Source organism: Schistocerca piceifrons, chromosome 5 (assembly GCF_021461385.2).
Source record: "Schistocerca piceifrons isolate TAMUIC-IGC-003096 chromosome 5, iqSchPice1.1, whole genome shotgun sequence".
Classification (NCBI taxonomy): domain Eukaryota; kingdom Metazoa; phylum Arthropoda; class Insecta; order Orthoptera; family Acrididae; genus Schistocerca; species Schistocerca piceifrons.
Genome location: NC_060142.1, coordinates 54,236,942 through 54,259,826, shown reverse-complemented (window position 1 = coordinate 54,259,826; position 22,885 = coordinate 54,236,942). Strand labels below are relative to the sequence as shown.

Sequence of the window (22,885 nt, the reverse complement as noted above, 5' to 3'; positions counted from 1 at the left end):
ATCTCTAAAAAGGGCCATCACAGAAGTTGGGAAGGAAAACATAGGTACAAAGAAGGTAGCTGCGAAGAAACCATGGGTAACAGAAGAAATACTTCAGCTGATTGATGAAAGGAGGAAGTACAAACATGTTCCGGGAAAATCAGGAATACAGAAATACAAGTCGCTGAGGAATGAAATAAATAGGAAGTGCAGGGAAGCTAAGACGAAATGGCTGCAGGAAAAATGTGAAGACATCGAAAAAGATATGATTGTCGGAAAGACAGACTCAGCATACAGGAAAGTCAAAACAACCTTTGGTGACATTAAAAGCAACGGTGGTAACATTAAGAGTGCAACGGGAATTCCACTGTTAAATGCAGAAGAGAGAGCAGATAGGTGGAAAGAATACATTGAAAGCCTCTATGAGGGTGAAGATTTGTCTGATGTGATAGAAGAAGAAACAGGAGTCGATTTAGAAGAGATAGGGGATCCAGTATTAGAATCGGAATTTAAAAGAGCTTTGGAGCACTTACGGTCTAATAAGGCAGAAGGGATTGATAACATTCCATCAGAATTTCTAAAATCATTGGGGGAAGAGGCAACAAAACGACTATTCACGTTGGTGTGTAGAATATATGAGTCTGGCGATATACCATCTGACTTTCGGAAAAGCATCATCCACACAATTCCGAAGACGGCAAGCGCTGACAAGTGCGAGAATTATCGCACAATCAGCTTAACAGCTCATGCATCGAAGCTGCTTACAAGAATAATATACAGAAGAATGGAAAAGAAAATTGAGAATGCGCTACGTGACGATCAGTTTGGCTTTAGGAAAAGTAAAGGGACGAGAGAGGCAATTCTGACGTTACGGCTAATAATGGAGGCAAGGCTAAAGAAAAATCAAGACACTTTCATAGGATTTGTCGACCTGGAAAAAGCGTTCGACAATATAAAATGGTGCAAGCTGTTCGAGATTCTGAAAAAGGTAGGGGTAAGCTATAGGAAGAGACGGGTCATATACAATATGTAGAACAACCAAGAGGGAATAATAAGAGTGGACGATCAAGAACGAAGTGCTCGTATTAAGAAGGGTGTAAGACAAGGCTGTAGCCTTTCGCACCTACTCTTCAATCTGTACATCGAGGAAGCAATGATGGAAATAAAAGAAAGGTTCAGGAGTGGAATTAAAATACAAGGTGAAAGGATATCAATGATACGATTCGCTGATGACATTGCTATCCTGAGTGAAAGTGAAGAAGAATTAAATGATCTGCTGAACGGAATGGTCTAATGAGTACACAGTATGGTTTGAGAGTAAATCGGATAAAGACGAAGGTAATGAGAAGTAGTAGAAATGAGAACAGCGAGAAACTTAACATCAGGATTGATGGTCACGAAGTCAATGAAGTTAAGGAATTCTGCTACCTAGGCAGTAAAATAACCAATGACGGACGGAGCAAGGAGTACATCAAAAGCAGACTCGCTATGGCAAAAAAGGCATTTCTGGCCAAGAGAAGTCTACCAATATCAAATACCGACCTTAATTTGAGGAAGAAATTTCTGAGGATGTACGTCTGGAGTACAGCATTGTATGGCAGTGAAACATGGACTGTGGGAAAACCGGAACAGAAGAGAATCGAAGCATTTGAGATGTGGTGCTATAGACGAATGTTGAAAATTATGTGGACTGATAAGGTAAGGAATGAGGAGGTTCTACGCAGAATCGGAGAGGAAAGGAATATGTGGAAAACACTGATAAGGAGAAGGTTCAAATGGTTCAAATGGCTCTGAGCACTATGGGACTCAACTGATGAGGTCATCAGTCTCCTAGAACTTAGAAGTAGTTAAACCTAACTAACCTAAGGACATCACAAATATCCATGCCCGAGGCAGGATTCGAACCTGCGGCCGTAGCGGTCTTGCGGTTCCAGACCGAAGCGCCTTGAACCGCACGGTCACTTCGGCCGGCGATAAGGAGAAGGGACAGCATGATAGGACATCTGCTAAGACATGAGGGAATGACTTCCATGGTACTAGAGGGAGCTGTAGAGGGTAAAAACTGCAGAGGAAGACAGAGATTGGAGTACGTCAAGCAAATAATTGAGGACGTAGGTTGCAAGTGCTACTCTGAGATGAAGAGGTTAGCGCAGGAAAGGAATTCGTGGCGGGCCGCATCAAACCAGTCAGTAGACTGATGACCAAAAAAAAAAAAGTTCGTAGAATTTGATCATAGCGGACGTCACATGTCATCCGTTGAAGTTCGTTATTGATCCCTTGACTCAGTTCTTTATTATTACAGAGACCAGCTAGCTCCCTGACCGAACACGCTGAGCTAGCGTGTCGGCTCCCACTGAGCTGTCCAAGAAAGTAGAAGAACGGTGCTGGTAATACTGAAGCTCTGATGGAGTGTTGTGAGTTGTAGGTGAACAGCTCACTCGCTAAAAGTACTGCCCGGCAAGATTCTAGGTTCGAGTACCGATCTCATGCATTGTTCTAATATGCCAGAAAGTTTCAAAGCGTGACACGCTCCGCAGCGGGGTGGAAGATTCACTCTGGAGCTGTCATTGTTTCTGGAGATATGTTGTCCATTTTATGTCAGAGAGTACTGATTGAGAACACCTTGATTTGTTGATTCCCAGCTTTGGATTATTTGTCATACTGAAATTCAGCAGGAGGAACAAAGAAAATAGTGCAGCAGTCATTGACAGTTTGCGTTTAGACCCAGTAAAATGCAATGAATTGCTTGGAAAACATATGGTTAAATGTTAACAATAAAAAAAGCGGTGACCAGTTAGATACAAATTACAGACGAAGAGTATCACATAGCAGAAATATAAACAATGACTTAATCATTGCGTTCAGGGTGATCCAGGGCATATTTCACGATACACAACGATGAGTTATACTATCAGCAATCCAATAAACTGGAGATAATCAAACCACCTCCAACTGTAGACTTACATCACCCTTTCCAGTATTTTCAAAAGAGCTTGAGGAAGTGGTCCATGGTAGACTGCCAATGCACTTAAGAGAGCAGAACGTGTTAATTGCCTCTCACCTTTGTAAAGTATTATTTAGAGAGAAAGTAAGACAAAACCACACGAATGAAGTCTTAGTAGAATCAAACAAGAAAAACTATCCTGTTGGTATACTTTGTACCTTTGGCAAAGTCTTTGATTGTGTGCACCAAAAAATTTTACTTGGCAAACTAAATTTTTATCCGTTAATTGTATGTCTCCTGCACGGATAATGTTACCTTCATAATCGAAAATAGTATTATTGACAGACAATGTTACACGCTTGAAAATATTCTCAGGTTAGTGGAATGTAACTGTTGTGTCGGTAGCTGGGCCGACACCGTGAAGTTGAGATGGCTGAAAAGGCAAGCTAGACTAACGCAGACGGGCGTGATGTACTGGAACAGGATACGTAATTAATGTTAGGAAGAAAAGTACGGAGCAGGATTAATACTTATCTTTAATATCATTGTGGTACATCGATCTTGACGATACACAGGAGACTTTAAGTACAATAACTGTATGGCTAATGGCGCCTTGCTAGTTCGTAGCCATTAACTTAGCTGATGGCTATTCTGTCTCTCGGCTAATGAGAGAGAAAGGCTTCGTACATCTGGTCGGTAGCTAGGTTCTCGTACAACTGGGCGGTAGCTAGGTTCTCGTACAACTGGGGCGAGTCCTCTCTCGTATCACGAGACCTGCCTTGGTGGTGGCGCTAGGTCTGCGATTACACAGTGGCGACACGCGGGTCCGACATGTACTAAATGGACCGCGGCCGATTTAAGCTACCACCTAGCAAGTGTGGTGTCTGGCGGTGACACCACATTCCTCCCCCGCAAATCGGCGAACGGTCGTGTGATAAGGCTTCCGCCCGCCGTGGGGAGGACCACATGTTGACGTATGCGATGAGGCGGGGAGCCTAACAACAGGCGAGGCTGTGCCACCCGCACCCGGCCATTCGGTCCGAGGGGAGCTAGGAAACGCCTGAAAAACTAGTCCAGGGTGCACGTCAACATGCGGTGTATGCGCCCGTAAAGAGACAGGAGGGACCGAAGGATCAACCTCCATTGCGTCGGGGTAGCCGACGCGCGATGACGTCATGTGGTCCGGAGCGGGCGGGAGTTCCATGGCGGAGGACAGCTGGTCACGGGAAGCGATCGGCGGCGCGTGACCCTGGGAGGCGCTTGGCGGCTGCAACGAAGCGTCGAATGCGGGCGGCGCCGGCGGGAGAACAAGCGGCGGCGGCGGCGGCTGCTGCTGCTGCGGCGGCGGCGGCGGCGCGTCGCCATGGGGCAAAATGGAAGGCATCGTCGGTAACACCTGGGGATGAGGCGAGCCAGTAGATGGGTCCCCAGGGCGCTGACCGGACGGCACCGTCGCTGAAAGCAGACGGGGAGCGGCAGAACCCGAGCGACGACAGAGGCGCAGCTGATTGAGATGCCGACGCACCTCACCAGAGGCCCCCAAAACCAAATACATCGCGCGGCCGAGGCAGCGAAGAATGCGCCCTGCGAGCCAACGCCGTGAACCTCGATAGTTGCGATAATATACAACGTCGCCTGGAGCAAAAGCAGGAGTCTGCCGCTGCACAGGAACCTGATGCGGCGGATGCAGCAAAGACATCAAGGTGCGATGAGGACGACCGTGGAGCAACTCAGCCGGCGAGCGACCATCTCGGGGCTGAGAGCGATACGAAGACAAAAAGAGCAACAATGCGTCCTCCCTAGAATGCGACTCTTTCAATTTCAACATCTGTGACTTGAAAGTCCGGACCAATCGTTCAGCGGCACCGTTGGACTGAGGCGAAAACGGCGCGGATGTCATATGTTGAATACCATTGGCCTGGCAGAATGACTGAAATTCTGCGGACATGAATTGTGGGCCATTGTCGGAAACAATAGTCTGCGGAAGACCTTCAATACAAAAGATAGCAGACAACGCTTGGATGGTGGCGGAGGACGTCGTGGAAGACATCCGGACAACAAAAGGAAAATTACTGAAGGCGTCGACCAGAACCAACCATCGAGCATTCCAGAATGGACCAGCAAAATCAATGTGCAAGCGTTGCCAAGGGGAAGTGGCTTTTGGCCATGCAAAGACTTTCCGCGGCGGTGCGGATTGTTGTTCGGCACACGCCGGGCACGAAGAACACATATTCGTAATCGCAGCATCGATTCCGAACCAAGTACAGTGCTGACGAGCAAGTTGTTTCGTTCGCACTATACCCCAATGTCCTTGGTGAAGAAGCCGTAAAACAGAGGACTGTAACGAACGTGGGACCACGACTCTGGACTGATCATTATCAGAACGCAACAACAAAACACCACGTCGAACAAAAAGTCTCTCCTTGTGAGCAAAAAATCGGCGAACCAACGGATCCTCGATCCGAGACTTTGACAAAGGCCATTGCGTAGCAACAAAACGTAAAACAGTAGCAAGGACAGGGTCAGCAGCTGTGGCTGTAGCTACACGACGAAAATCAATCGGAAACGATTCGACCACGTCATCGGTTTCCGAATCAATGAACATGCAAGCAAGTTCGGAAGAATCGAATGCTTTATCCTCAGCAACAGGCAAACGGGACAACGCATCGGCGTTTCCGTGCTTAGCAGTGGACCGATACAAGATATCGTAGCGGTACTGCGAGAGGAAAATAGACCAGCGAATGAATTTCTGCGCTGTACGTGGAGGTACAGGCTTGGTCGGATGAAAAAGCGATGTCAAAGGTTTGTGGTCTGTGATGATGGTGAAGTGACGACCATACAAGAAATCATGGAACTTAGTAACACCAAACACGAGAGCCAAAGCTTCTTTCTCTATCGTTGAATAATTTCTTTGCGCAGACGAGAGCAATTTGGACGCAAAGGCAATAGGGCGATCATGGGAGCCAACTTTGTGCGCAAGCACAGCACCGATCCCGAAATCCGATGCATCTACCATCAACAAAAGGGGTTTCTGGGAATCGAATGGCGTAAGGCAAGTATTAGAAAGCAACGCCGATTTCAACTGGCGAAAGGCGCGTTCACATTCCGTCGTCCAGACGAACGGAACACCTTTACGGCGTAAGCGATGAAGCGGAGCTGAAATGGAAGAGGCATTGCGCACATATTTATTGTAATAATTAATTTTACCCAACACACTCTGTAGCTGTTTCACATTTTGAGGGGAAGGCAATTCTTGTATGGCACGGAGGTGCTCTGGACTCGGATGTATGCCTTGGGCATTAATGACATGTCCCAGGTATGGTAAGTCACGAGCAAAAAACACACATTTGTCCTTCCTCAAGCGAAGACCATTTTGCCGCAAGACCTGAAATAATGTTCGTAAATTCGCAAGATGATCTTCTTCTGTCTGTCCGGAGATCACTATATCGTCCAGATAGTTTGCTGCAGTAGGGACCGACGCACAAATAGTTTGTAAATATTGCTGAAACAAGGCAGGGGCGGATGCACACCCGAATGGCAGTCTTTTGAAGCGGTACAATCCAAGATGCGTGTTAACCACCAATACGCGCTGGGATTCGTCGTCCACCGGTATTTGCAAGTACGCATCGGCTAGGTCCAACTTTGAAAAATATTTTCCCGGGCACAGTTTAGCAAAAAGATCTTCCGGGCGGGGCAAAGGAAAAGTAGCAGTCACTAGCTGTGGATTCACTGTGGCCTTGAAGTCCACGCAAAGTCTCAATTTTCCGGAAGGTTTTGGCAAAATTACTAAGGGTGAGGCCCAGAGAGAAGCTTGCACACGTTCAATTACACCCTGTGATTCGAGATCGTGTAACGTTCTGGCGACCTCATCACGCAATGCGTGGGGAACATTGCGCGCCCTGAAAAATTTCGGTTGCGCGTTTACCTTCAGTTCTAAATGTGCTTCATAGTTTTTAGCGCAACCTAAGCCCGGTGCAAAAATGTCTGGAAATTCGTCACACAGCCGAGAAACACTGTCGGTAGGCACAGTCTGATTCACGGATAGGACCTGATTTACAATAGACATGTTTAACAACCGAAATAAATCGAGACCAAACTAGTTCACTGCAGAAGAAGAACGAAGAACGTAAAATGACACAAGTTTTGTTTGTCCCTTGTATGTCGCAAGAAGGCTGCACTGTCCTAACACAGGAATTTTCTGTCCGGAATATGTAGTTAGCTTAACATTTGCGGAACGCAACGGAGGTTTGCCCAGTTGTTTGTACGTGTCGTGATTGGGCAATGAAACTGCAGCTCCGGTATCGAGCTGGAATGGTATCACTTTGCCTTCAAAGTCTAAGTCCACAAAAAGTTTATTGTCCTGCTGACGACAAGAGCGACTGTTTTGTGCAATTGGAACAGACACTGGTACAGAATCACTTGCTAATTGACGTGATTTCCGGCGACGTCGACGCACAGTTTTTGTGGGACGAACGCAGTTACTGTTAGAGAAAGTGTCACTGGACGAAGCGGAATTAACGACATGAATGTCCATAGGCGAAGGTCCACGAGCCTGAGTGTCCTTGGTTCGATTCCGGCGCGAAGCAAAGGGCCTGGAATGATTGTGATTGTCTGATCTGAGCTGTTTCTGGCAAACACTTTGAACATGTCCTTTCTTATTGCAGAAAAAGCAAATAGCTTGGCGTGACGGGCAATGTTCACGCGAATGTCTAGTAGCACACCGCGGGCACGATTTCACTACATTTGTGGGCTGGCGCGGCACACGTGGCTTAGCGCGCGGCGGCAGCTGTGCGGACGTGCGCGAGGCCCGGTTACCGGGCCGCGCAGCGCGTCCAGCGGGCCGGTTAATGTTACACACGGCTGGCGAAGTTTCAAAAGATTCCTGAGCACAGTCAAGTGTGTCCTGTCTATCCAATATGTCTATCACTTGTTGAAGGGAGGGATTAACTAGTTTCAAAATTTGCTCCCGTATGCGAACATCAGAAACGTTCTGTGCAATTGCATCACGCACCATTGTATCTGAATAAGAAAGACCACAGTCACATTCAAAGGCACAGTCCCTAGTAAGTCCTTGCAATGTTGCTACCCACTCCCTATTAGTTTGACCGGCCGTACGTTTTGTACGAAAGAACGTATACCGTTTTGCAACCACATTAACTGTTTCTTTGAAATAGGCATCTAATGCAGACAAAATTTCCTCGTAGGACAGAGTTGCTACGTCGCGTCGGGGAAACAATTTCACTATCACACGGTATGTGGATACACCGACACAAGAAAGCAAAAACGGCTGCCGCTCTTTACCTTGAATTCTGTAGGCTGCTAGATGAAAGTTGAACTGGCGAGACCACTCGTGCCAGGTCTCATCGGCTGCCACGTATGGTCGAAAGGGAGGTGCAACAGCGTTTAGTGGCAGCGGTAGCGAAGAAGCGGCGGCGGCCGCATCGGTTTGAATGGTACGTTGACCCTGGACGAGCTGTCCAAGGGCATCCAGTAACGCCTGCGTCTGCTGATTCTGCAAGCGATAAAATTCGGACAGTACATCTGGAGAATGTGGCGAAGCCATGACACAATTAAATGTAAGCAATCAGAAAGAACTCTTATCCCATCCTCGTCGCCAATGTTGTGTCGGTAGCTGGGCCGACACCGTGAAGTTGAGATGGCTGAAAAGGCAAGCTAGACTAACGCAGACGGGCGTGATGTACTGGAACAGGATACGTAATTAATGTTAGGAAGAAAAGTACGGAGCAGGATTAATACTTATCTTTAATATCATTGTGGTACATCGATCTTGACGATACACAGGAGACTTTAAGTACAATAACTGTATGGCTAATGGCGCCTTGCTAGTTCGTAGCCATTAACTTAGCTGATGGCTATTCTGTCTCTCGGCTAATGAGAGAGAAAGGCTTCGTACATCTGGTCGGTAGCTAGGTTCTCGTACAACTGGGCGGTAGCTAGGTTCTCGTACAACTGGGGCGAGTCCTCTCTCGTATCACGAGACCTGCCTTGGTGGTGGCGCTAGGTCTGCGATTACACAGTGGCGACACGCGGGTCCGACATGTACTAAATGGACCGCGGCCGATTTAAGCTACCACCTAGCAAGTGTGGTGTCTGGCGGTGACACCACAGTAACATATGTAGTTTTACAAGGATCAGTAATACACCCATTCTTATTCTTATACCACATAAATGATCTTCCAAAGACTTTTACGTCAGTTCAAACACTATAAATAAACAGAAGTATACTAATTACTGGTGCAAACTCATTGTTGTCAAACACATCTCAGATGATAGCTGAAAATACCGACAAATAGTTCAAAGTTAACAGTTTAGGTCTTAATCAGACGAACACCCGTATTATTCGGTTAGAAAAGTAAAAAACGACCTGCTGCCACTAAGAGGTTGTCATTAATGATCACCCTCTAGATGAAACACCCTACGTAATATTTCTTGGAATAGAGTGGGCTGACAATTTAAAATGGAGTCATCAGATGGAAAACAGATCAGTAACTTTAGTTCTGCGTGTTTTGCCCCTAGAAACATCTATCATTGTATTGACCTAAAAATAAGAGGGTTGGCTTATTTTTGATATTTCATGCCTTATAGTCCTATGGTATTATCTTCTAGGGTAAGTAAATGTAGTGTTTATCTAGTAAATGATATTCAGTTTCAGTTGAACTGTGATTTGCACAATCAAAATGCAAGCTACAAAAATAATTTTCGTATCTACTTTGCCCTCTGGTCCAGGGTTTTGTGAAGTTATGTAATCTGGTGAAAAGGTATTCAAGAAGCTGCCATCTGGCAGAAAGCAAATTCAACTAATCTGAAAGAAAATTAGGAACATATATCAAGTCACTCTCACTACAAGTTATCTGGAGATGTATATTCACGGACGTAAGGTTTTTAACAAGTAGGAGAGGTACAAGTACTATCTTCCCCTGTATGTTGTGTCTCCTCTTCAGATAGTACAGGATCTCTCATTACTCGTCCACCTGAGTGGAAGTGGCGTGTCAGTGGTAGGTGTAGGCATCCTGTACAGGGTGGGTGGAGACGAGGGAGGATCCAGGGTGTTGTACTGATCGTCCTAACCAACAAGTTACAGGTGCTGTCTCTCACTGAAACCGAAACGAGCCTGGGGGATTCACTTCACCTGTTTTGGGGACAACTGTTTTGTCCAGTGTCAAGGCAAACGCAAGAGGGTAGGGGCGAATGGAGATATCCCTCAGGGAAATGGCAGCGAGGGACAGGAAAGGACACCAGGTGCACTCAGTGTGTATGCCTGGTGGCCTCATTCAGTATGTTGAAGGGGCTGCTTCAGTAGGCATTGAGGGAACAGGTGGAACCAACTACCGATTGTGGTTTACGTTAGGAACAAATGATGCCTGACTCTGAGCTCTGAGGTCATACTTTGGTCATTACAGCGACTGGTAGAGAAGGCTGAGAAGACCAGAATTCAGGACAGAGTTTTAACGGAACTCACAGTTGGCAGCATTGTCCTCAGAGGCGATTGTGGCCCTTTGATTGTAAATGGAGTGCAAGGGCTGAACCAGAAGTTTCGAATGTCCTGTGACAAACTAGGCTGCGACTCCCTAGACTTGCACCACAGGGTTAAGAACTGTAGGGTCCCACTAACTGGGTCAGGTGTGGACTATGCATCAGAGTGTCCTACTCATTTAGCTGACTGTGTGTGGGGTACATCCAAGAGATTTTTTTTTTTTTTGATTAGACGACTCTCCATCCAATTGGAAGAAATGCCTCCCACATGTGAGAGTATTAAAAACATTTGCAACCAAGTGTGAGAGTTTGAATCGCTCATGAAAAGCATTGAAGTTCACATAATACTAGGTAAAGAAAGCTGGTGAAACCTAAAATTGATAGCATTGAGATTTTTAGTGGAAATTTAACTGCATATCGAAAAATAGGGAAATGGAGGTCGTGTATTTGTCACAGTAGACAAGAAACTCAAATCCATCGGGATAGAAATTGGAGCTGCAAGTGAGACTGCTTGAGCAAGACTCAGTATCAGGGATGGGCATAAAAGGATAATTGAATCCTTCTGTCACCCCCCAGACTCATCTGCTCATGTAACAGAAAACTTTAGAGAAAACCTCAATTCACTTGTACGTAAATTCCCCAGTCATACTGTACTCACTGGCCAAGACCAATCATTCAACAATTAATTGGGAAAATTCCTGGTTTGTTAGTAGCTGGGTGATAAGACATCCTGTGAACATTACTAAATGCCTTCTCCGAAAACAACCTAGAACAGATGGGTAGGAACCCTACTCATGATGGAAATGTACTTGATGTAATGGCAACTAATAGACCTGATCTCTTTAAGGATGTCCACATCGAAACTGGTATCAGCGACCATGATGCAGTACTGGCAACAATGATTGCCAAAGTGCAAAGGAGAACTAAAACAAACAGAAAGCTATATATGTTCAGTGAACTAGATAAAGGATCAGTAGTGTCATATCCCAATGAGGAACTTGAAACTTTCAGCAAGGTTAGTAGCATGTAGTGGAAGTGTGGCTCAGGTTTAGAAGAATAGTTGAAAGATATGTACCCAGGAGAACAGTCCATATTTGGAGGGAACCTCCATGGTATCCAGTCACTGTGAAGAAACTTCTAAAGAAACAGAGATTACTGCATAATAAGTGTAAAGCAAAGCATAGGTCTATAGATAGAGAAATGCAGAATGAAACGCGTGTCAAGAGTGCAATGCGTGTTGTCTTCAAAGACTACCGCAGCAGAATGTTGTCAAATGATCTCTCACAGAACGAAGAGAAATTCCGGTCGTATGTAAAGGCTGTAAGTGGCACCAAAGTTAGTGTCCAGTCCCTAGCGAATGAGGCAGGAACTGAAACTGAGAGTAGCAAAGCAACTGCTGAAATACTTAACTCCGTTTTCAGATGTTCCTTTACAAAGGAAAACCCAATTGAATCCTTGTAGCATTGAAAAGATGAATGAAATAAGCATTAGCGTCAGTGGTGTTGAGAAACAGCCGAAATCGTAAAAACTGAACAAAGCTCCAGGGCCTGATGGAATTCCTCCGAGATTCTATATTGAATTTGGGTCCGTCTTTTAACCATAACGTATCGTAGATCCCTCGAAAAAAAATCCGTGCCCAGTTCTTGGAGAAAAGGACAGGTGACACTCATCTACAAGAAGGGTAGATGATGTTATGCATAAAACTATCGTTCAATAACCACGACATCGATTTGTTGTAGAATCTTAGAACATATTCTTAGCTCAAACATAATGAGATATCTTGAACAGAATGACCCCCCCCCTCAATGCCAATCAGCACGGATTCCGAAAACATAGATCATGTAAAACCCAACTCGAACTTTTTTCACATGCTGTACTGAAAGCTTTGGATCAAGGCAGTCAGGTAGATGTAGTGTTTCTTGATTTCCGAAAAGCGTTTGATTCAGTACCACACCTAAGCATATAATCAAAATTACGATCACATGGTGTATCAAGCGAAATCTCTGACTGGATTGAGGACTTCTTGCTGTGGAGAACGTTGCGTGTTATCTTGGCTGGAGAGTCATCTTCAGATGAAGAAGTAACTTCGGGTATACCCCAGGGAAGTGTTTGGGAATCTTGCTGTTCACGTTGTATGTTAATGATCCTGCAGTCAATGTTAATAGTAACATCAGGCTTTTTGCAGATGATGCAGTTATCTATAGTAAAGTAGTATCTGAAAGAAGATGCATAAATACTCAGTCATATCTTGATAAGATTTCAAAGTGGTGCAAAGACTGGCAACGTGCTCTCAATATTCAGAAATGTAAAAGTGTGCACTTCACAAAATTAAAAAAAAGTAGTATCCTATGACTATAAAACCAATCAGTCGCTGTTGGAATCAGCCAAGTCACACAAATACCTAGGTGTAGCACTTTGTAGGGATATGAGATGGAATGATCACATAGGTTCAGTCGTGGGTAAAGCAAGCGGTAGACTTCGGTTAATTGTCAGAATACTGGGGAAGTGCAATTAGTCTGGAAAGGAGATTGTTCTCAATACTGCCCAGGTGCGTGCGACCCTTGTCAAATAGGACTAATAGGAGATATTGAACTAATACACAGAAGGGCAGTACGAATGGTCACTGGTTGGTTTAATCCGTGGGAGAGGGTCACAGAGATACTGGGGGAACTAAGCTGGCAGACTCTTGAAGACAAAGGTAAACTATTCCGAGAAAGTCTATTAACAAAGTTTCCCCTATGTCTCGCTTACATAGGGATCGTCAGGATAAGATTAGAATAGTTAGTGCAAGCACAGGGGCACTCAAACAGTCATTTTTCCCTCGGTCCATATGTGAATGGAACGGGAAGAAACCCTAATAACTGGTACAATGGGACGTACCCTTTGCCATGCACCTCACCGTGATTTGCACAGAGCACAGGAGTACCGGTATGAAATGAGCGCTTTTTTTTTGTGAAAATGAAACACTAATTTTGAATTGAAATGTAAAAACATTTTATTCAAAGCACTGACCATTGCTTTCTATACATTTTGAGCACCTTTCTGGCAATTTGTGGACAACACGGTATCCATCTGTTGCTGTTGAATACCTGACGTTTATCATTCTTAATTATGGGCTCTTCAGAACAGGATGTATGAATGAGTGAATGAATGAATAAATAAGTAAGGTAAAAAAATTACAACGAACAGATTCACTTATGTCTATGTACTAAACACAGCATCAATCATTGTACAATATCGTTTTCGGTATACTATGTAAGTGATTAAAAGTGGTGAAATACACTGTCCAGTCACATTCGTTTGACCACCTGTCAAAAGTCAGAATAACCGCTTTTTGCACCGTGGACCACTGAGAGACGTGCAGGAAGAGAGCCTGTGAGGTTCTGAAAGGTGCCAACAGGGATGCCGAGTCACGCCGAGTCCTGTGCCCAGTTACGCTAGGTTTCTCGCCTTAGGATCCAGGGCGGGAACAGCCGCGATCGATAAGATCCCAGAGACTCTCGGTTGAGTTTAAATCCGAGGAGTTTGGTGGCCAGGAGAGTACGGTAAACACATACTGGTGCTCTTCGAAACAAACATGTACACTGTGAGCTACATGGCATGTTGCTTTGTCCTGCTGGTAGATGCCAACATGCCTAGGAGAAAAAACTACATGTATGGGTGAACATGGTTCTCAAGGATGCACACTTGTCTTCATCCACTGTGCCTTCGAGAATGAGATCACACAAGGAGTGCCACCAAAGCATTCTCCAGACAACACGCTCCCTCCTCCTGCCTGGATCCTTCCTACGATCCAACGGCGATCTGTCAAATGGAGTACAAAACGTGACTCATCTGAGAAGGCCATCTGTCGCCACTCAGTGGATGTCCACATGCGGTATGGGGGTGAAAATTCCAGGTCTCTTCGCCGATGAGCAGCAGTCGGCATTGGTACACGAACCAGGCGCCTGCTGCAGAGGTCCATATGTAACAACGTTCCCTGAATGGTCTCTGGGGAAACCCTGTTGATAGACCCTCGGTTTATCTTGCTGGTCTGTAGCTCAGCAGTTGCCCGCCTATTTGCCCATACACATGTCTGCAAGCCGTCGCTCACTCCTGTTCATCTATGTGCACTAAAGTTGCCTCGGCGTCGGTTTTAGATAGCGCCGTTTAACCAGACGTGGTATACTCTAATCAAGGCGGCAAGTGAACAGTTTAGGAACTTAACTGTTTCGGAAATACATCCACCCATGGCCTGAAAGCCAATGACCGCACTCGTTTGGACGTCAGATAAATCGTTCCGTTTCCGCATTAGCAGGATGACTGCACTGTTTTCCGCGTCCCGCCGTCAAGCTTTATATACCCTCCTCTGCTAGTGCTGTCACCTGCCGTCTGTGAGTGGTCATTAAATGCTGACGTCGAACATAGGGAGTGGTCAGATTAATATTACTAGAGGGATATGTTACACGAGTTGCGTAACCAGGATGTAGAAAGGCTATTGCACTCTGATTCTCCAACGTAGACGTGTTTTAGTTTATCACAACATTCACTAACACTTCTGTAATCAGCATGATGTGTCTGACGCTCTTAAAGGTACCCACATCTACAGTTTCCTGGGATATTTCCTTATCTGCAGGTCACACGAACACAACAGGGCAACGAAAAGTCAAGAGTACTCTGAGGTGACAAAAGTCATGGCGTAGCTATATACGCATACACAGATGGCGGTGGAATCGCATACACAAGCTACAATATATTTTTGCATTGCGGAGCTGTCATTTGTACTCACGTGATTCGCGTAAAGAGGTTTCCGACTTGATGTGGCCACACAGTGGGAATCAAAAGACTCTGAATACGGAGTAGCAGTTTGAGCTAAATGCATGGGACATTGCATTTCGCATATCGTTAGGGTATTCGGTATTCCGAGAGCCACAATTTCAAGTGTGTGCCGAGCATACTAAATTCCAGACGTTATCTTCCGCCACGGAAAAGACAGTGGCGACTGGCCTTCACTTAACGACCGCGAGCAGGGGCGTTTGTGTAGAGTTGTCAGTGTTAATAGACAACCAAATAACAGCACAAATCAATGTGTGTCATGGCCTGATCAGATTAGTCCCTCTTACAGTTATTAAGAGTTGATGGTAGCGTTTGTATGTGGTGCAGACTCCAAGAAGCCATAGATCCAAGCTCTCGACAAGGCACAATGCAAGCTGGTGGTGGCTGCATAATCGTGTGTGCTGTGTTTACATGGAAATTGACTGGATCCTCTTGTCGAATTGAATCGATCATTGACCTGAAATGGTTGTGTTCGGGTACTTGGGGACCATTTTCAGCTATTCATGGACTTCATGTTACCACAGAACGATGGGATTTTTATAGATGACAGTGCGCCATGTAACTAGGATACAACTGTTCGTGAGTGGTCTGAAGAACATTCTAGACGATTCGAGCGAATGGTTCGGTCATCCAGGTCGCCCAACATGAATCCCATCGAACATTTATGGGACCTAATGGAGAGTTTAGTTCTCGCACGAAATCCTACACTGGCAACGTTTTCGTAATTATGGACGCGTATAGAGGCAGCATTGCTCAATATTTCTTCAGCGGCCTTACAACGATTGGTTGAATTCATACCACATCGTGTTGCTGCACTTCGCCGGGCAAAAGGAGGTCCGACGCGATATCAGGAGGGGCACCCCCTGACTTCTGACACAGCAATGTGGGTCCTGTCGACGAAAGGCCCACTTCCCCCTCTCGCACGTACTTCGACACAAGTGACAGCCGAACCAGGTGTGTGATATACACTCCTGGAAATGGAAAAAAGAACACATTGACACCGGTGTGTCAGACTTGCTCCGGACACTGCGAGAGGGCTGTACAAGCAATGATCACACGCACGGCACAGCGGACACACCAGGAACCGCGGTGTTGGCCGTCGAATGGCGCTAGCTGCGCAGCATTTGTGCACCGCCGCCGTCAGTGTCAGCCAGTTTGCCGTGGCATACGGAGCTCCATCGCAGTCTTTAACACTGGTAGCATGCCGCGACAGCGTGGACGTGAACCGTATGTGCAGTTGACGGACTTTGAGCGAGGGCGTATAGTGGGCATGCGGGAGGCCGGGTGGACGTACCGCCGAATTGCTCAACACGTGGGGCGTGAGGTCTCCACAGTACATCGATGTTGTCGCCAGTGGTCGGCGGAAGGTGCACGTGCCCGTCGATCTGGGACCGGACCGCAGCGACGCACGGATGCACGCCAAGACCGTAGGATCCTACGCAGTGCCGTAGGGGACCGCACCGCCACTTCCCAGCAAATTAGGGACACTGTTGCTCCTGGGGTATCGGCGAGGACCATTCGCAACCGTCTCCATGAAGCTGGGCTACGGTCCCGCACACCGTTAGGCCGTCTTCCGCTCACGCCCCAACATCGTGCAGCCCGCCTCCAGTGGTGTCGCGACAGGCGTGAATGGAGGGACGAATGGAGACGTGTCGTCTTCAGCGATGAGAGTCGCTTCTGCCTTGGTGCCAATGATGGTCGTATGCGTGTTTGGCGCCGTGCAGGTGAGCGCCACAATCAGGACTGCATACGACCGAGGCACACAGGGCCAACACCCGGCATCATGGTGTGGGGAGCGATCTGCTACACTGGCCGTACACCACTGGTGATCGTCGAGGGGACACTGAATAGTGCACGGTACATCCAAACCGCCATCGAACCCATCGTTCTACCATTCCTAGACCGGCAAGGGAACTTGCTGTTCCAACAGGACAATGCACGTCCGCATGTATCCCGTGCCACCCAACGTGCTCTAGAAGGTGTAAGTCAACTACCCTGGCCAGCAAGATCTCCGGATCTGTCCCCCATTGAGCATGTTTGGGACTGGATGAAGCGTCGTCTCACACGGTCTGCACGTCCAGCACGAACGCTGGTCCAACTGAGGCGCCAGGTGGAAATGGCATGGCAAGCCGTTCCACAGGACTACATCCAGCATCTCTACGAACGTCTCCATGGGAGAATAGCAGCCTGCATTGCTGCGAAAGGTGGATATACACTGTACTAGTGCCGACATTGTGCATGCTCTGTTGCCTGTGTCTATGTGCCTGTGGTTCTGTCAGTGTGATCATGTGATGTATCTGACCCCAGGAATGTGTCAATAAAGTTTCCCCTTCCTGGGACAATGAATTCACGGTGTTCTTATTTCAATTTCCGGGAGTGTATATCTCAGGTTTGTGTATGGAGTTGCTGAGATGGGATTGACTCCTCGTAGACGGCATTCTGTTACAATACTCACCTATGCAGTTGCGTGGCCCCTCTCCGAACGGCAGGTAGACGTAGGGGTGTCTCTGGGCCTTCTGCTCCTCAGAGAACCTCTCGGGGTCGAAACGCTCGGGGTCCGGGAAGATCTGTGGGTCGTGGTGCAGTCCATAAACAGGTATAATAACAGAGGTGCCCTTGTCCACGACTACGTCACTGTCAGGTATCTTGTAATCTCGATTGCATATTCTGTTCAGCAACGGGATTGGCGGATATTTCCTCAGGGTCTCTGTAACAGAATCAACAGAGTAAATTAGGTTGCTATAAATTATGAGCCAATGTTTCCGACATTAGGTACACGGAACTAAACTCCGGACTGCTGACTCAGGATACTGCACATGTAGAATATTATCTAGGAGATGTCAGCCTTTCTGTGACTATCAAGCACAATACAGTGAAGAAAGTAATTTTATCGAACGAAACACACAAGTTTACCATTACCAGTCACTGTCTGTTTATATCCACTACATGTGTAGAACTAATGAGGAAGTACCGAATAGAATTGGCGAGAAAAGAAATTTGTGGCTAATACTGATTAGAAGAAGGGATAGGTTAACAGGACACATTGTGAGACATCAAGGAATCACCAACTTAGTATTGGAGGGAAGTGTGGGGGATAAAAATCGTAAGGGAGACCAAGGGATGAATACGTTAAGGAAATTCAGAAGGGTGTAAGTTGTAGCAGTTATTGGGAGAGGAAGAGATTTGCTCAGGATAGAGTAGCATGGAGAGCTGCATCAAACCAGTCCTCAGGCTGAAGATCACAACAACATACTGTGACATATATATGTGACATATCTGTGTGTGTTGTGTTACGATTTTGGGGTAACTTGTAGCACTATCCACTGCACAAACATAAAACACTATATTAAAACTAAAAACTAAACTTTTTCTAAAGGTGAAATTGAGACAAGTAAAGCAGAATACCTCCAGTGCTCACAGGCTCCATTCTGTGTTGTTACACATCACATATAACCTGTTGTATTCTGTACATAAAGATGGTATGTGGAAAGTACTAGGCGCAACGAACATAGAGTAAAAGAGAAACACTATCTCGAAGTACAAAGAGTATATATCGTAATAACGTTATTATTTCGGAATAAGTTTTAAAGGATTGTGGAGATCTTTGTTTGAGTTGCTAAATACATGGTTCAGGATAAATATTTCAACCGATACACAAATCTGATTCTGTCAAGTTTATACGGCTTAAATTTCGTATTCGGTTTTATAATCAGGTGGCATGTTGCAAACTTTATGTACAATAATCATGCTGCCAATAGTGGTAAAATCATGCATAAACAACAATACTAAGTAAGACTGAGAGATAGGGATGAAAGCATGGAGACAGAGAGAGAGAGAGAGAGAGAGAGAGAGAGAGAGAGAATAAAAAGGTTGAAAGGAATGATTGGAGGAGAGCAGTGACACTGGCAGCAGCGTACTCATTGTTTCACTCCATGTCAGCAACAATCACAGTAAAACCTAACCTAATTTGCTGTTTCATTCGATATCAATAACACTCGCTGTGTCCGTAGCTCGTGGTCTTGCGGTAGCGTTCTCGCTTCCGGCGCACGGGGTCCCGGGTTCGATTCCCGGCGGAGTCAGGGATTTTCTCTGCCTCGTGATGACTGGGTGTTCTGTGTTCTTCATCATTTCATCATCATTGAATCGCAAGTCGCCGAAGTGGCGTCAACTAAAAAGGACTTGCAATACGGTGGCCGAACTTCCCCGCATGGGGCCTCCCGGCCAACTATGCCAGACGATCATTTCATTTCATTTCAACAGTCGCTGTAAAGCCTAGCCTAAAATGTTGATATTTAAAGTAATTGTTTTGATGTCACGCGTAAGCAAAATTCGATTGCTGGAGATCTCAAAGGCATGTCCATCGTATGTCATCATCGTGGGTATGAAATTCTCCTACCTTACTGAAGGACTAGTTCATACAGATAAAAATCTCTACCCAAGTACGCTGACCAGCCAGAACATTATCACCATCGACCTACTATCTATATAGACCCACCCAGTCAATAGCAGCGTCCTCTGGCGAGGAACTGCTAGTCAGACACATGCATGGTGCATGATGTATTGGTGAGTGGGCTGTCCTTGTGTAAAATGGGGAAAGTGTGTGATCTACCCGAGTTTGACTAAGGTAAATTGAGATGGCCCAGAGGCTCAGCACGAGTATTTCGGAAACTGCACGACTTGTCGGGTGTACTAACAGTGCTCTGGCGAGTGTCTTAAACACGTGGCGAAAGCAATGTGAAATCACATGCAGGCGTCGTTGGGGTGTGCGGCTATCCCTTATTACAGATTTTGGATATCGTAGGTTGGGCAGACTGATAAAACAGAACAGTCGGCGAACTGTGGCGAAACTAACAGCCGGCCAGTGTGGCCGAGCGGTTCTAGGCGCTTCAGTCTGGAACCGCGCGACCGCTACGGTCGCAGGTTCGAATCCTGCCTCGGGCATGGATGTGTGTGATGTCCTCAGGTTAGTTAGGTTTAAGTAGTTCTAAGTTCTAGGGGACTGATGACCTCAGATGTTAAGTCCCATAGTGCTCAGAGCCATTTCAACCATTTCGAAACTAACATCAGACGTTAATGCTAGCCAGAGACAAGTGCGTCTCAACACACAATGGACCGAGCACTCTAACGATGGCCCTCTGCAGCTGATGACCTATGCATGTGCCAATGTTAACACCGCGACATAGGCAACTACGACGGAAATGGTCACACGACCATCGGCACTGGAAGTTGGTGCAGTGGCAGAGCCTTGCATGGTCTGATGAATCACAGTACCTGTGGTGTGCATGCTGTAAGACCTTCGGTACGTACACCATCAGATTATTTGACTTGTCGCTCTAACAAAGTAGGCGAGTGTCAGCAATATGTCTCGTGGTCTTATCGTGGCGTGTTTATCTTCTGCCGTTAGGTCAGACGATAGAAATGCCACTTGCACGCTTAGAGTAGCAGATTGACGGTCACCAACTTTAAACAGAACTTGATTAATTTTCACACACATTTATTAAAATAATAACAAGCATAAAAATAACTTAACTTGGTTCTGGATGCTGTTTACAATTGACAATCTGAAGTTCCTTTGGTCTTGGTACGTTAATCTTATTCTCACATATCTCTGATACTTGACAAAGTGTCTATACATTTCTCTTCATGGCTATGTACAGGAATATGATAATCTTATTAGGCGCAGACTGAAACTTTACTATAGACTGGTACAGACAAATGCAGACTAATGCAGACTGGCTATTGGAGGTCTGTACACTCGTTATAATACCTCGAGCGTCCAGGTATCACTGCGCGATTGTGATCCGCGAGGAGAAAAGGTTCTACGTTAGCAGCAATCTCACTGGCTGCGTTACATATTAATACGTGGGTCGGTGGAAGCAAAATTTGCCCGTCTCTAAGACAGCGCCATCTCGTAGTGCGGAGACGGACGAGCGCTGCGCCTGCGCTGTTGTGCTTAGCGGGGCGCGCTCTAGTGGGAAAGTTGTGTACGCGCTGACTACGCGGAACTATGTACATTAACAGTACCATCTTCACCATGCCCATGGGAGGGTGCGAATCCGTTATCTTCCAGGGGAACACCTCCTTGACGCCTGGACTGCGGAAGCGGAGACGAGCTGGCAGCGGCACCACTATGCTCTGTGGAAGATTCACGGGGGCATCCACGGTTACAGAGGAGCTCGTGCAAGGCAACATGATGGCCAAGGAGTATCGTACACTGGTTGCAGACCATGTACACCTCTTCATGACGATCATGTTACCTGACGGCAGTGGCATTTGATAATCTGCCATGCCAAAGGCCAGGAGTATGATGGAGTGGTTCGAGGAACACAAAAAGAAAAATATTTTATATTGAGAGCATGCTAAAAGTTTTTAAGGGAACAAGACTGGCAATTAAAAAACTGTCACTGCTAACATGATTAGTCGAGACACTTTGCAAATTTCTATGTGGAATGTATCAGGTGGCAGAGTCTTACCAACACGACGGCAGGACAACCAGGTGTTGGCCGAATTAAAAGCGGCCAGCTCGAACGACGAAGACTAGTTGGCTGGCGTAACGGATGCTATTCACATGAACAGAGTGATGTCATATGCTCATGGCTAGTACCACTGGGTCGCTGCCTTTACAAGCGAGAATAACACAGAATTTTATTATGTACTAATACCTAATCGTATAAGTACTTAAATTACCCAGGATCATGATTTAACTCTAATTCGTTAATCAAGATGAACTGTGTATTTTCTTTTTTATATTTAAAATGTCTTCTTCTCCCAATATACTCAAAATATTTTTTTTTCCTTTTTCTCACTGCCTCCTGATACATTCCACATGGTGATTTGCACAGTGCCACGACTAATATTGTTGGCAATGATAACGTTTTATCGCCAATCTGGTACCTTACAAACTTTTAACGTCCACTCACTATAAAATATTTTCTTTCGTCTTTTTAGATGTAGGTAGATTTTAAAACATGGCTCTGTAACCGATAGTTGCAGCTATGAGCAGATTGTCCTAAATGAATGGAGCACATCTTCGTTATCTTTCGTTCGACAGAGTATTGACAATATTCGCTGACTAGTAAATTTTGTCTAGGAGAATGTGTGTGCCTATGATTCTGTAATGCTGTGAGTATATTTTAGACATTCCTTTATTAATTTTAATAGCCACAAATCGTGGCGACACTGTACTTTGGTTTTTACCAACTAGGCTGTAGCTATAGGGCGCTAAACAAGAAGAGTTTTAATAACAAACAATTTTATCAGCTGTTAGAGGAATTCTTCCCAACATCACGCCTTTCAATATCTACAGAAGTCCGGAATATAAAGTAGTTTGTGACATGTATAGTCGCTTTCAATAGATGAGGTAAGCAATATACAACGGAAATAGCCATTCATTTATCACACTATCTGTGGAATATATATGGACAGTTCTTTAGATTTGATGCAATTCCGGCTTCCCCTGAAGAAAACTCACTGACTGACAAACGATTATTGAAACGGGTTATGCAACAAATGTGGAGAGTGTGGATATTAAAATACTAACTGTGAACTACTGAAGCGTTCACACGCAGTTCCTACAACTCAGCTATCTTCTAGAAATACGTCTCGCTCAGGTGATGTATGGAATAAAGAATCGAGAACTAGGAACTAGACACA

General features: G+C 45.7%; 1 protein-coding gene across 2 annotated transcripts in view; it reads right to left on the bottom strand.

Moving 5' to 3' along the window:
- Positions 1-22,885, bottom strand: part of LOC124798468 (cytochrome P450 6k1-like) — a 103,099-nt gene that overhangs the window by 2,137 nt on the left and 78,077 nt on the right. For both annotated transcript variants that reach the window (XM_047261898.1, XM_047261899.1), the window contains exon 7: positions 17,688-17,939. In XM_047261898.1, coding sequence (XP_047117854.1) covers positions 17,688-17,939 — 252 coding nt within the window. The remainder of the gene's footprint in view (positions 1-17,687; positions 17,940-22,885) is intronic.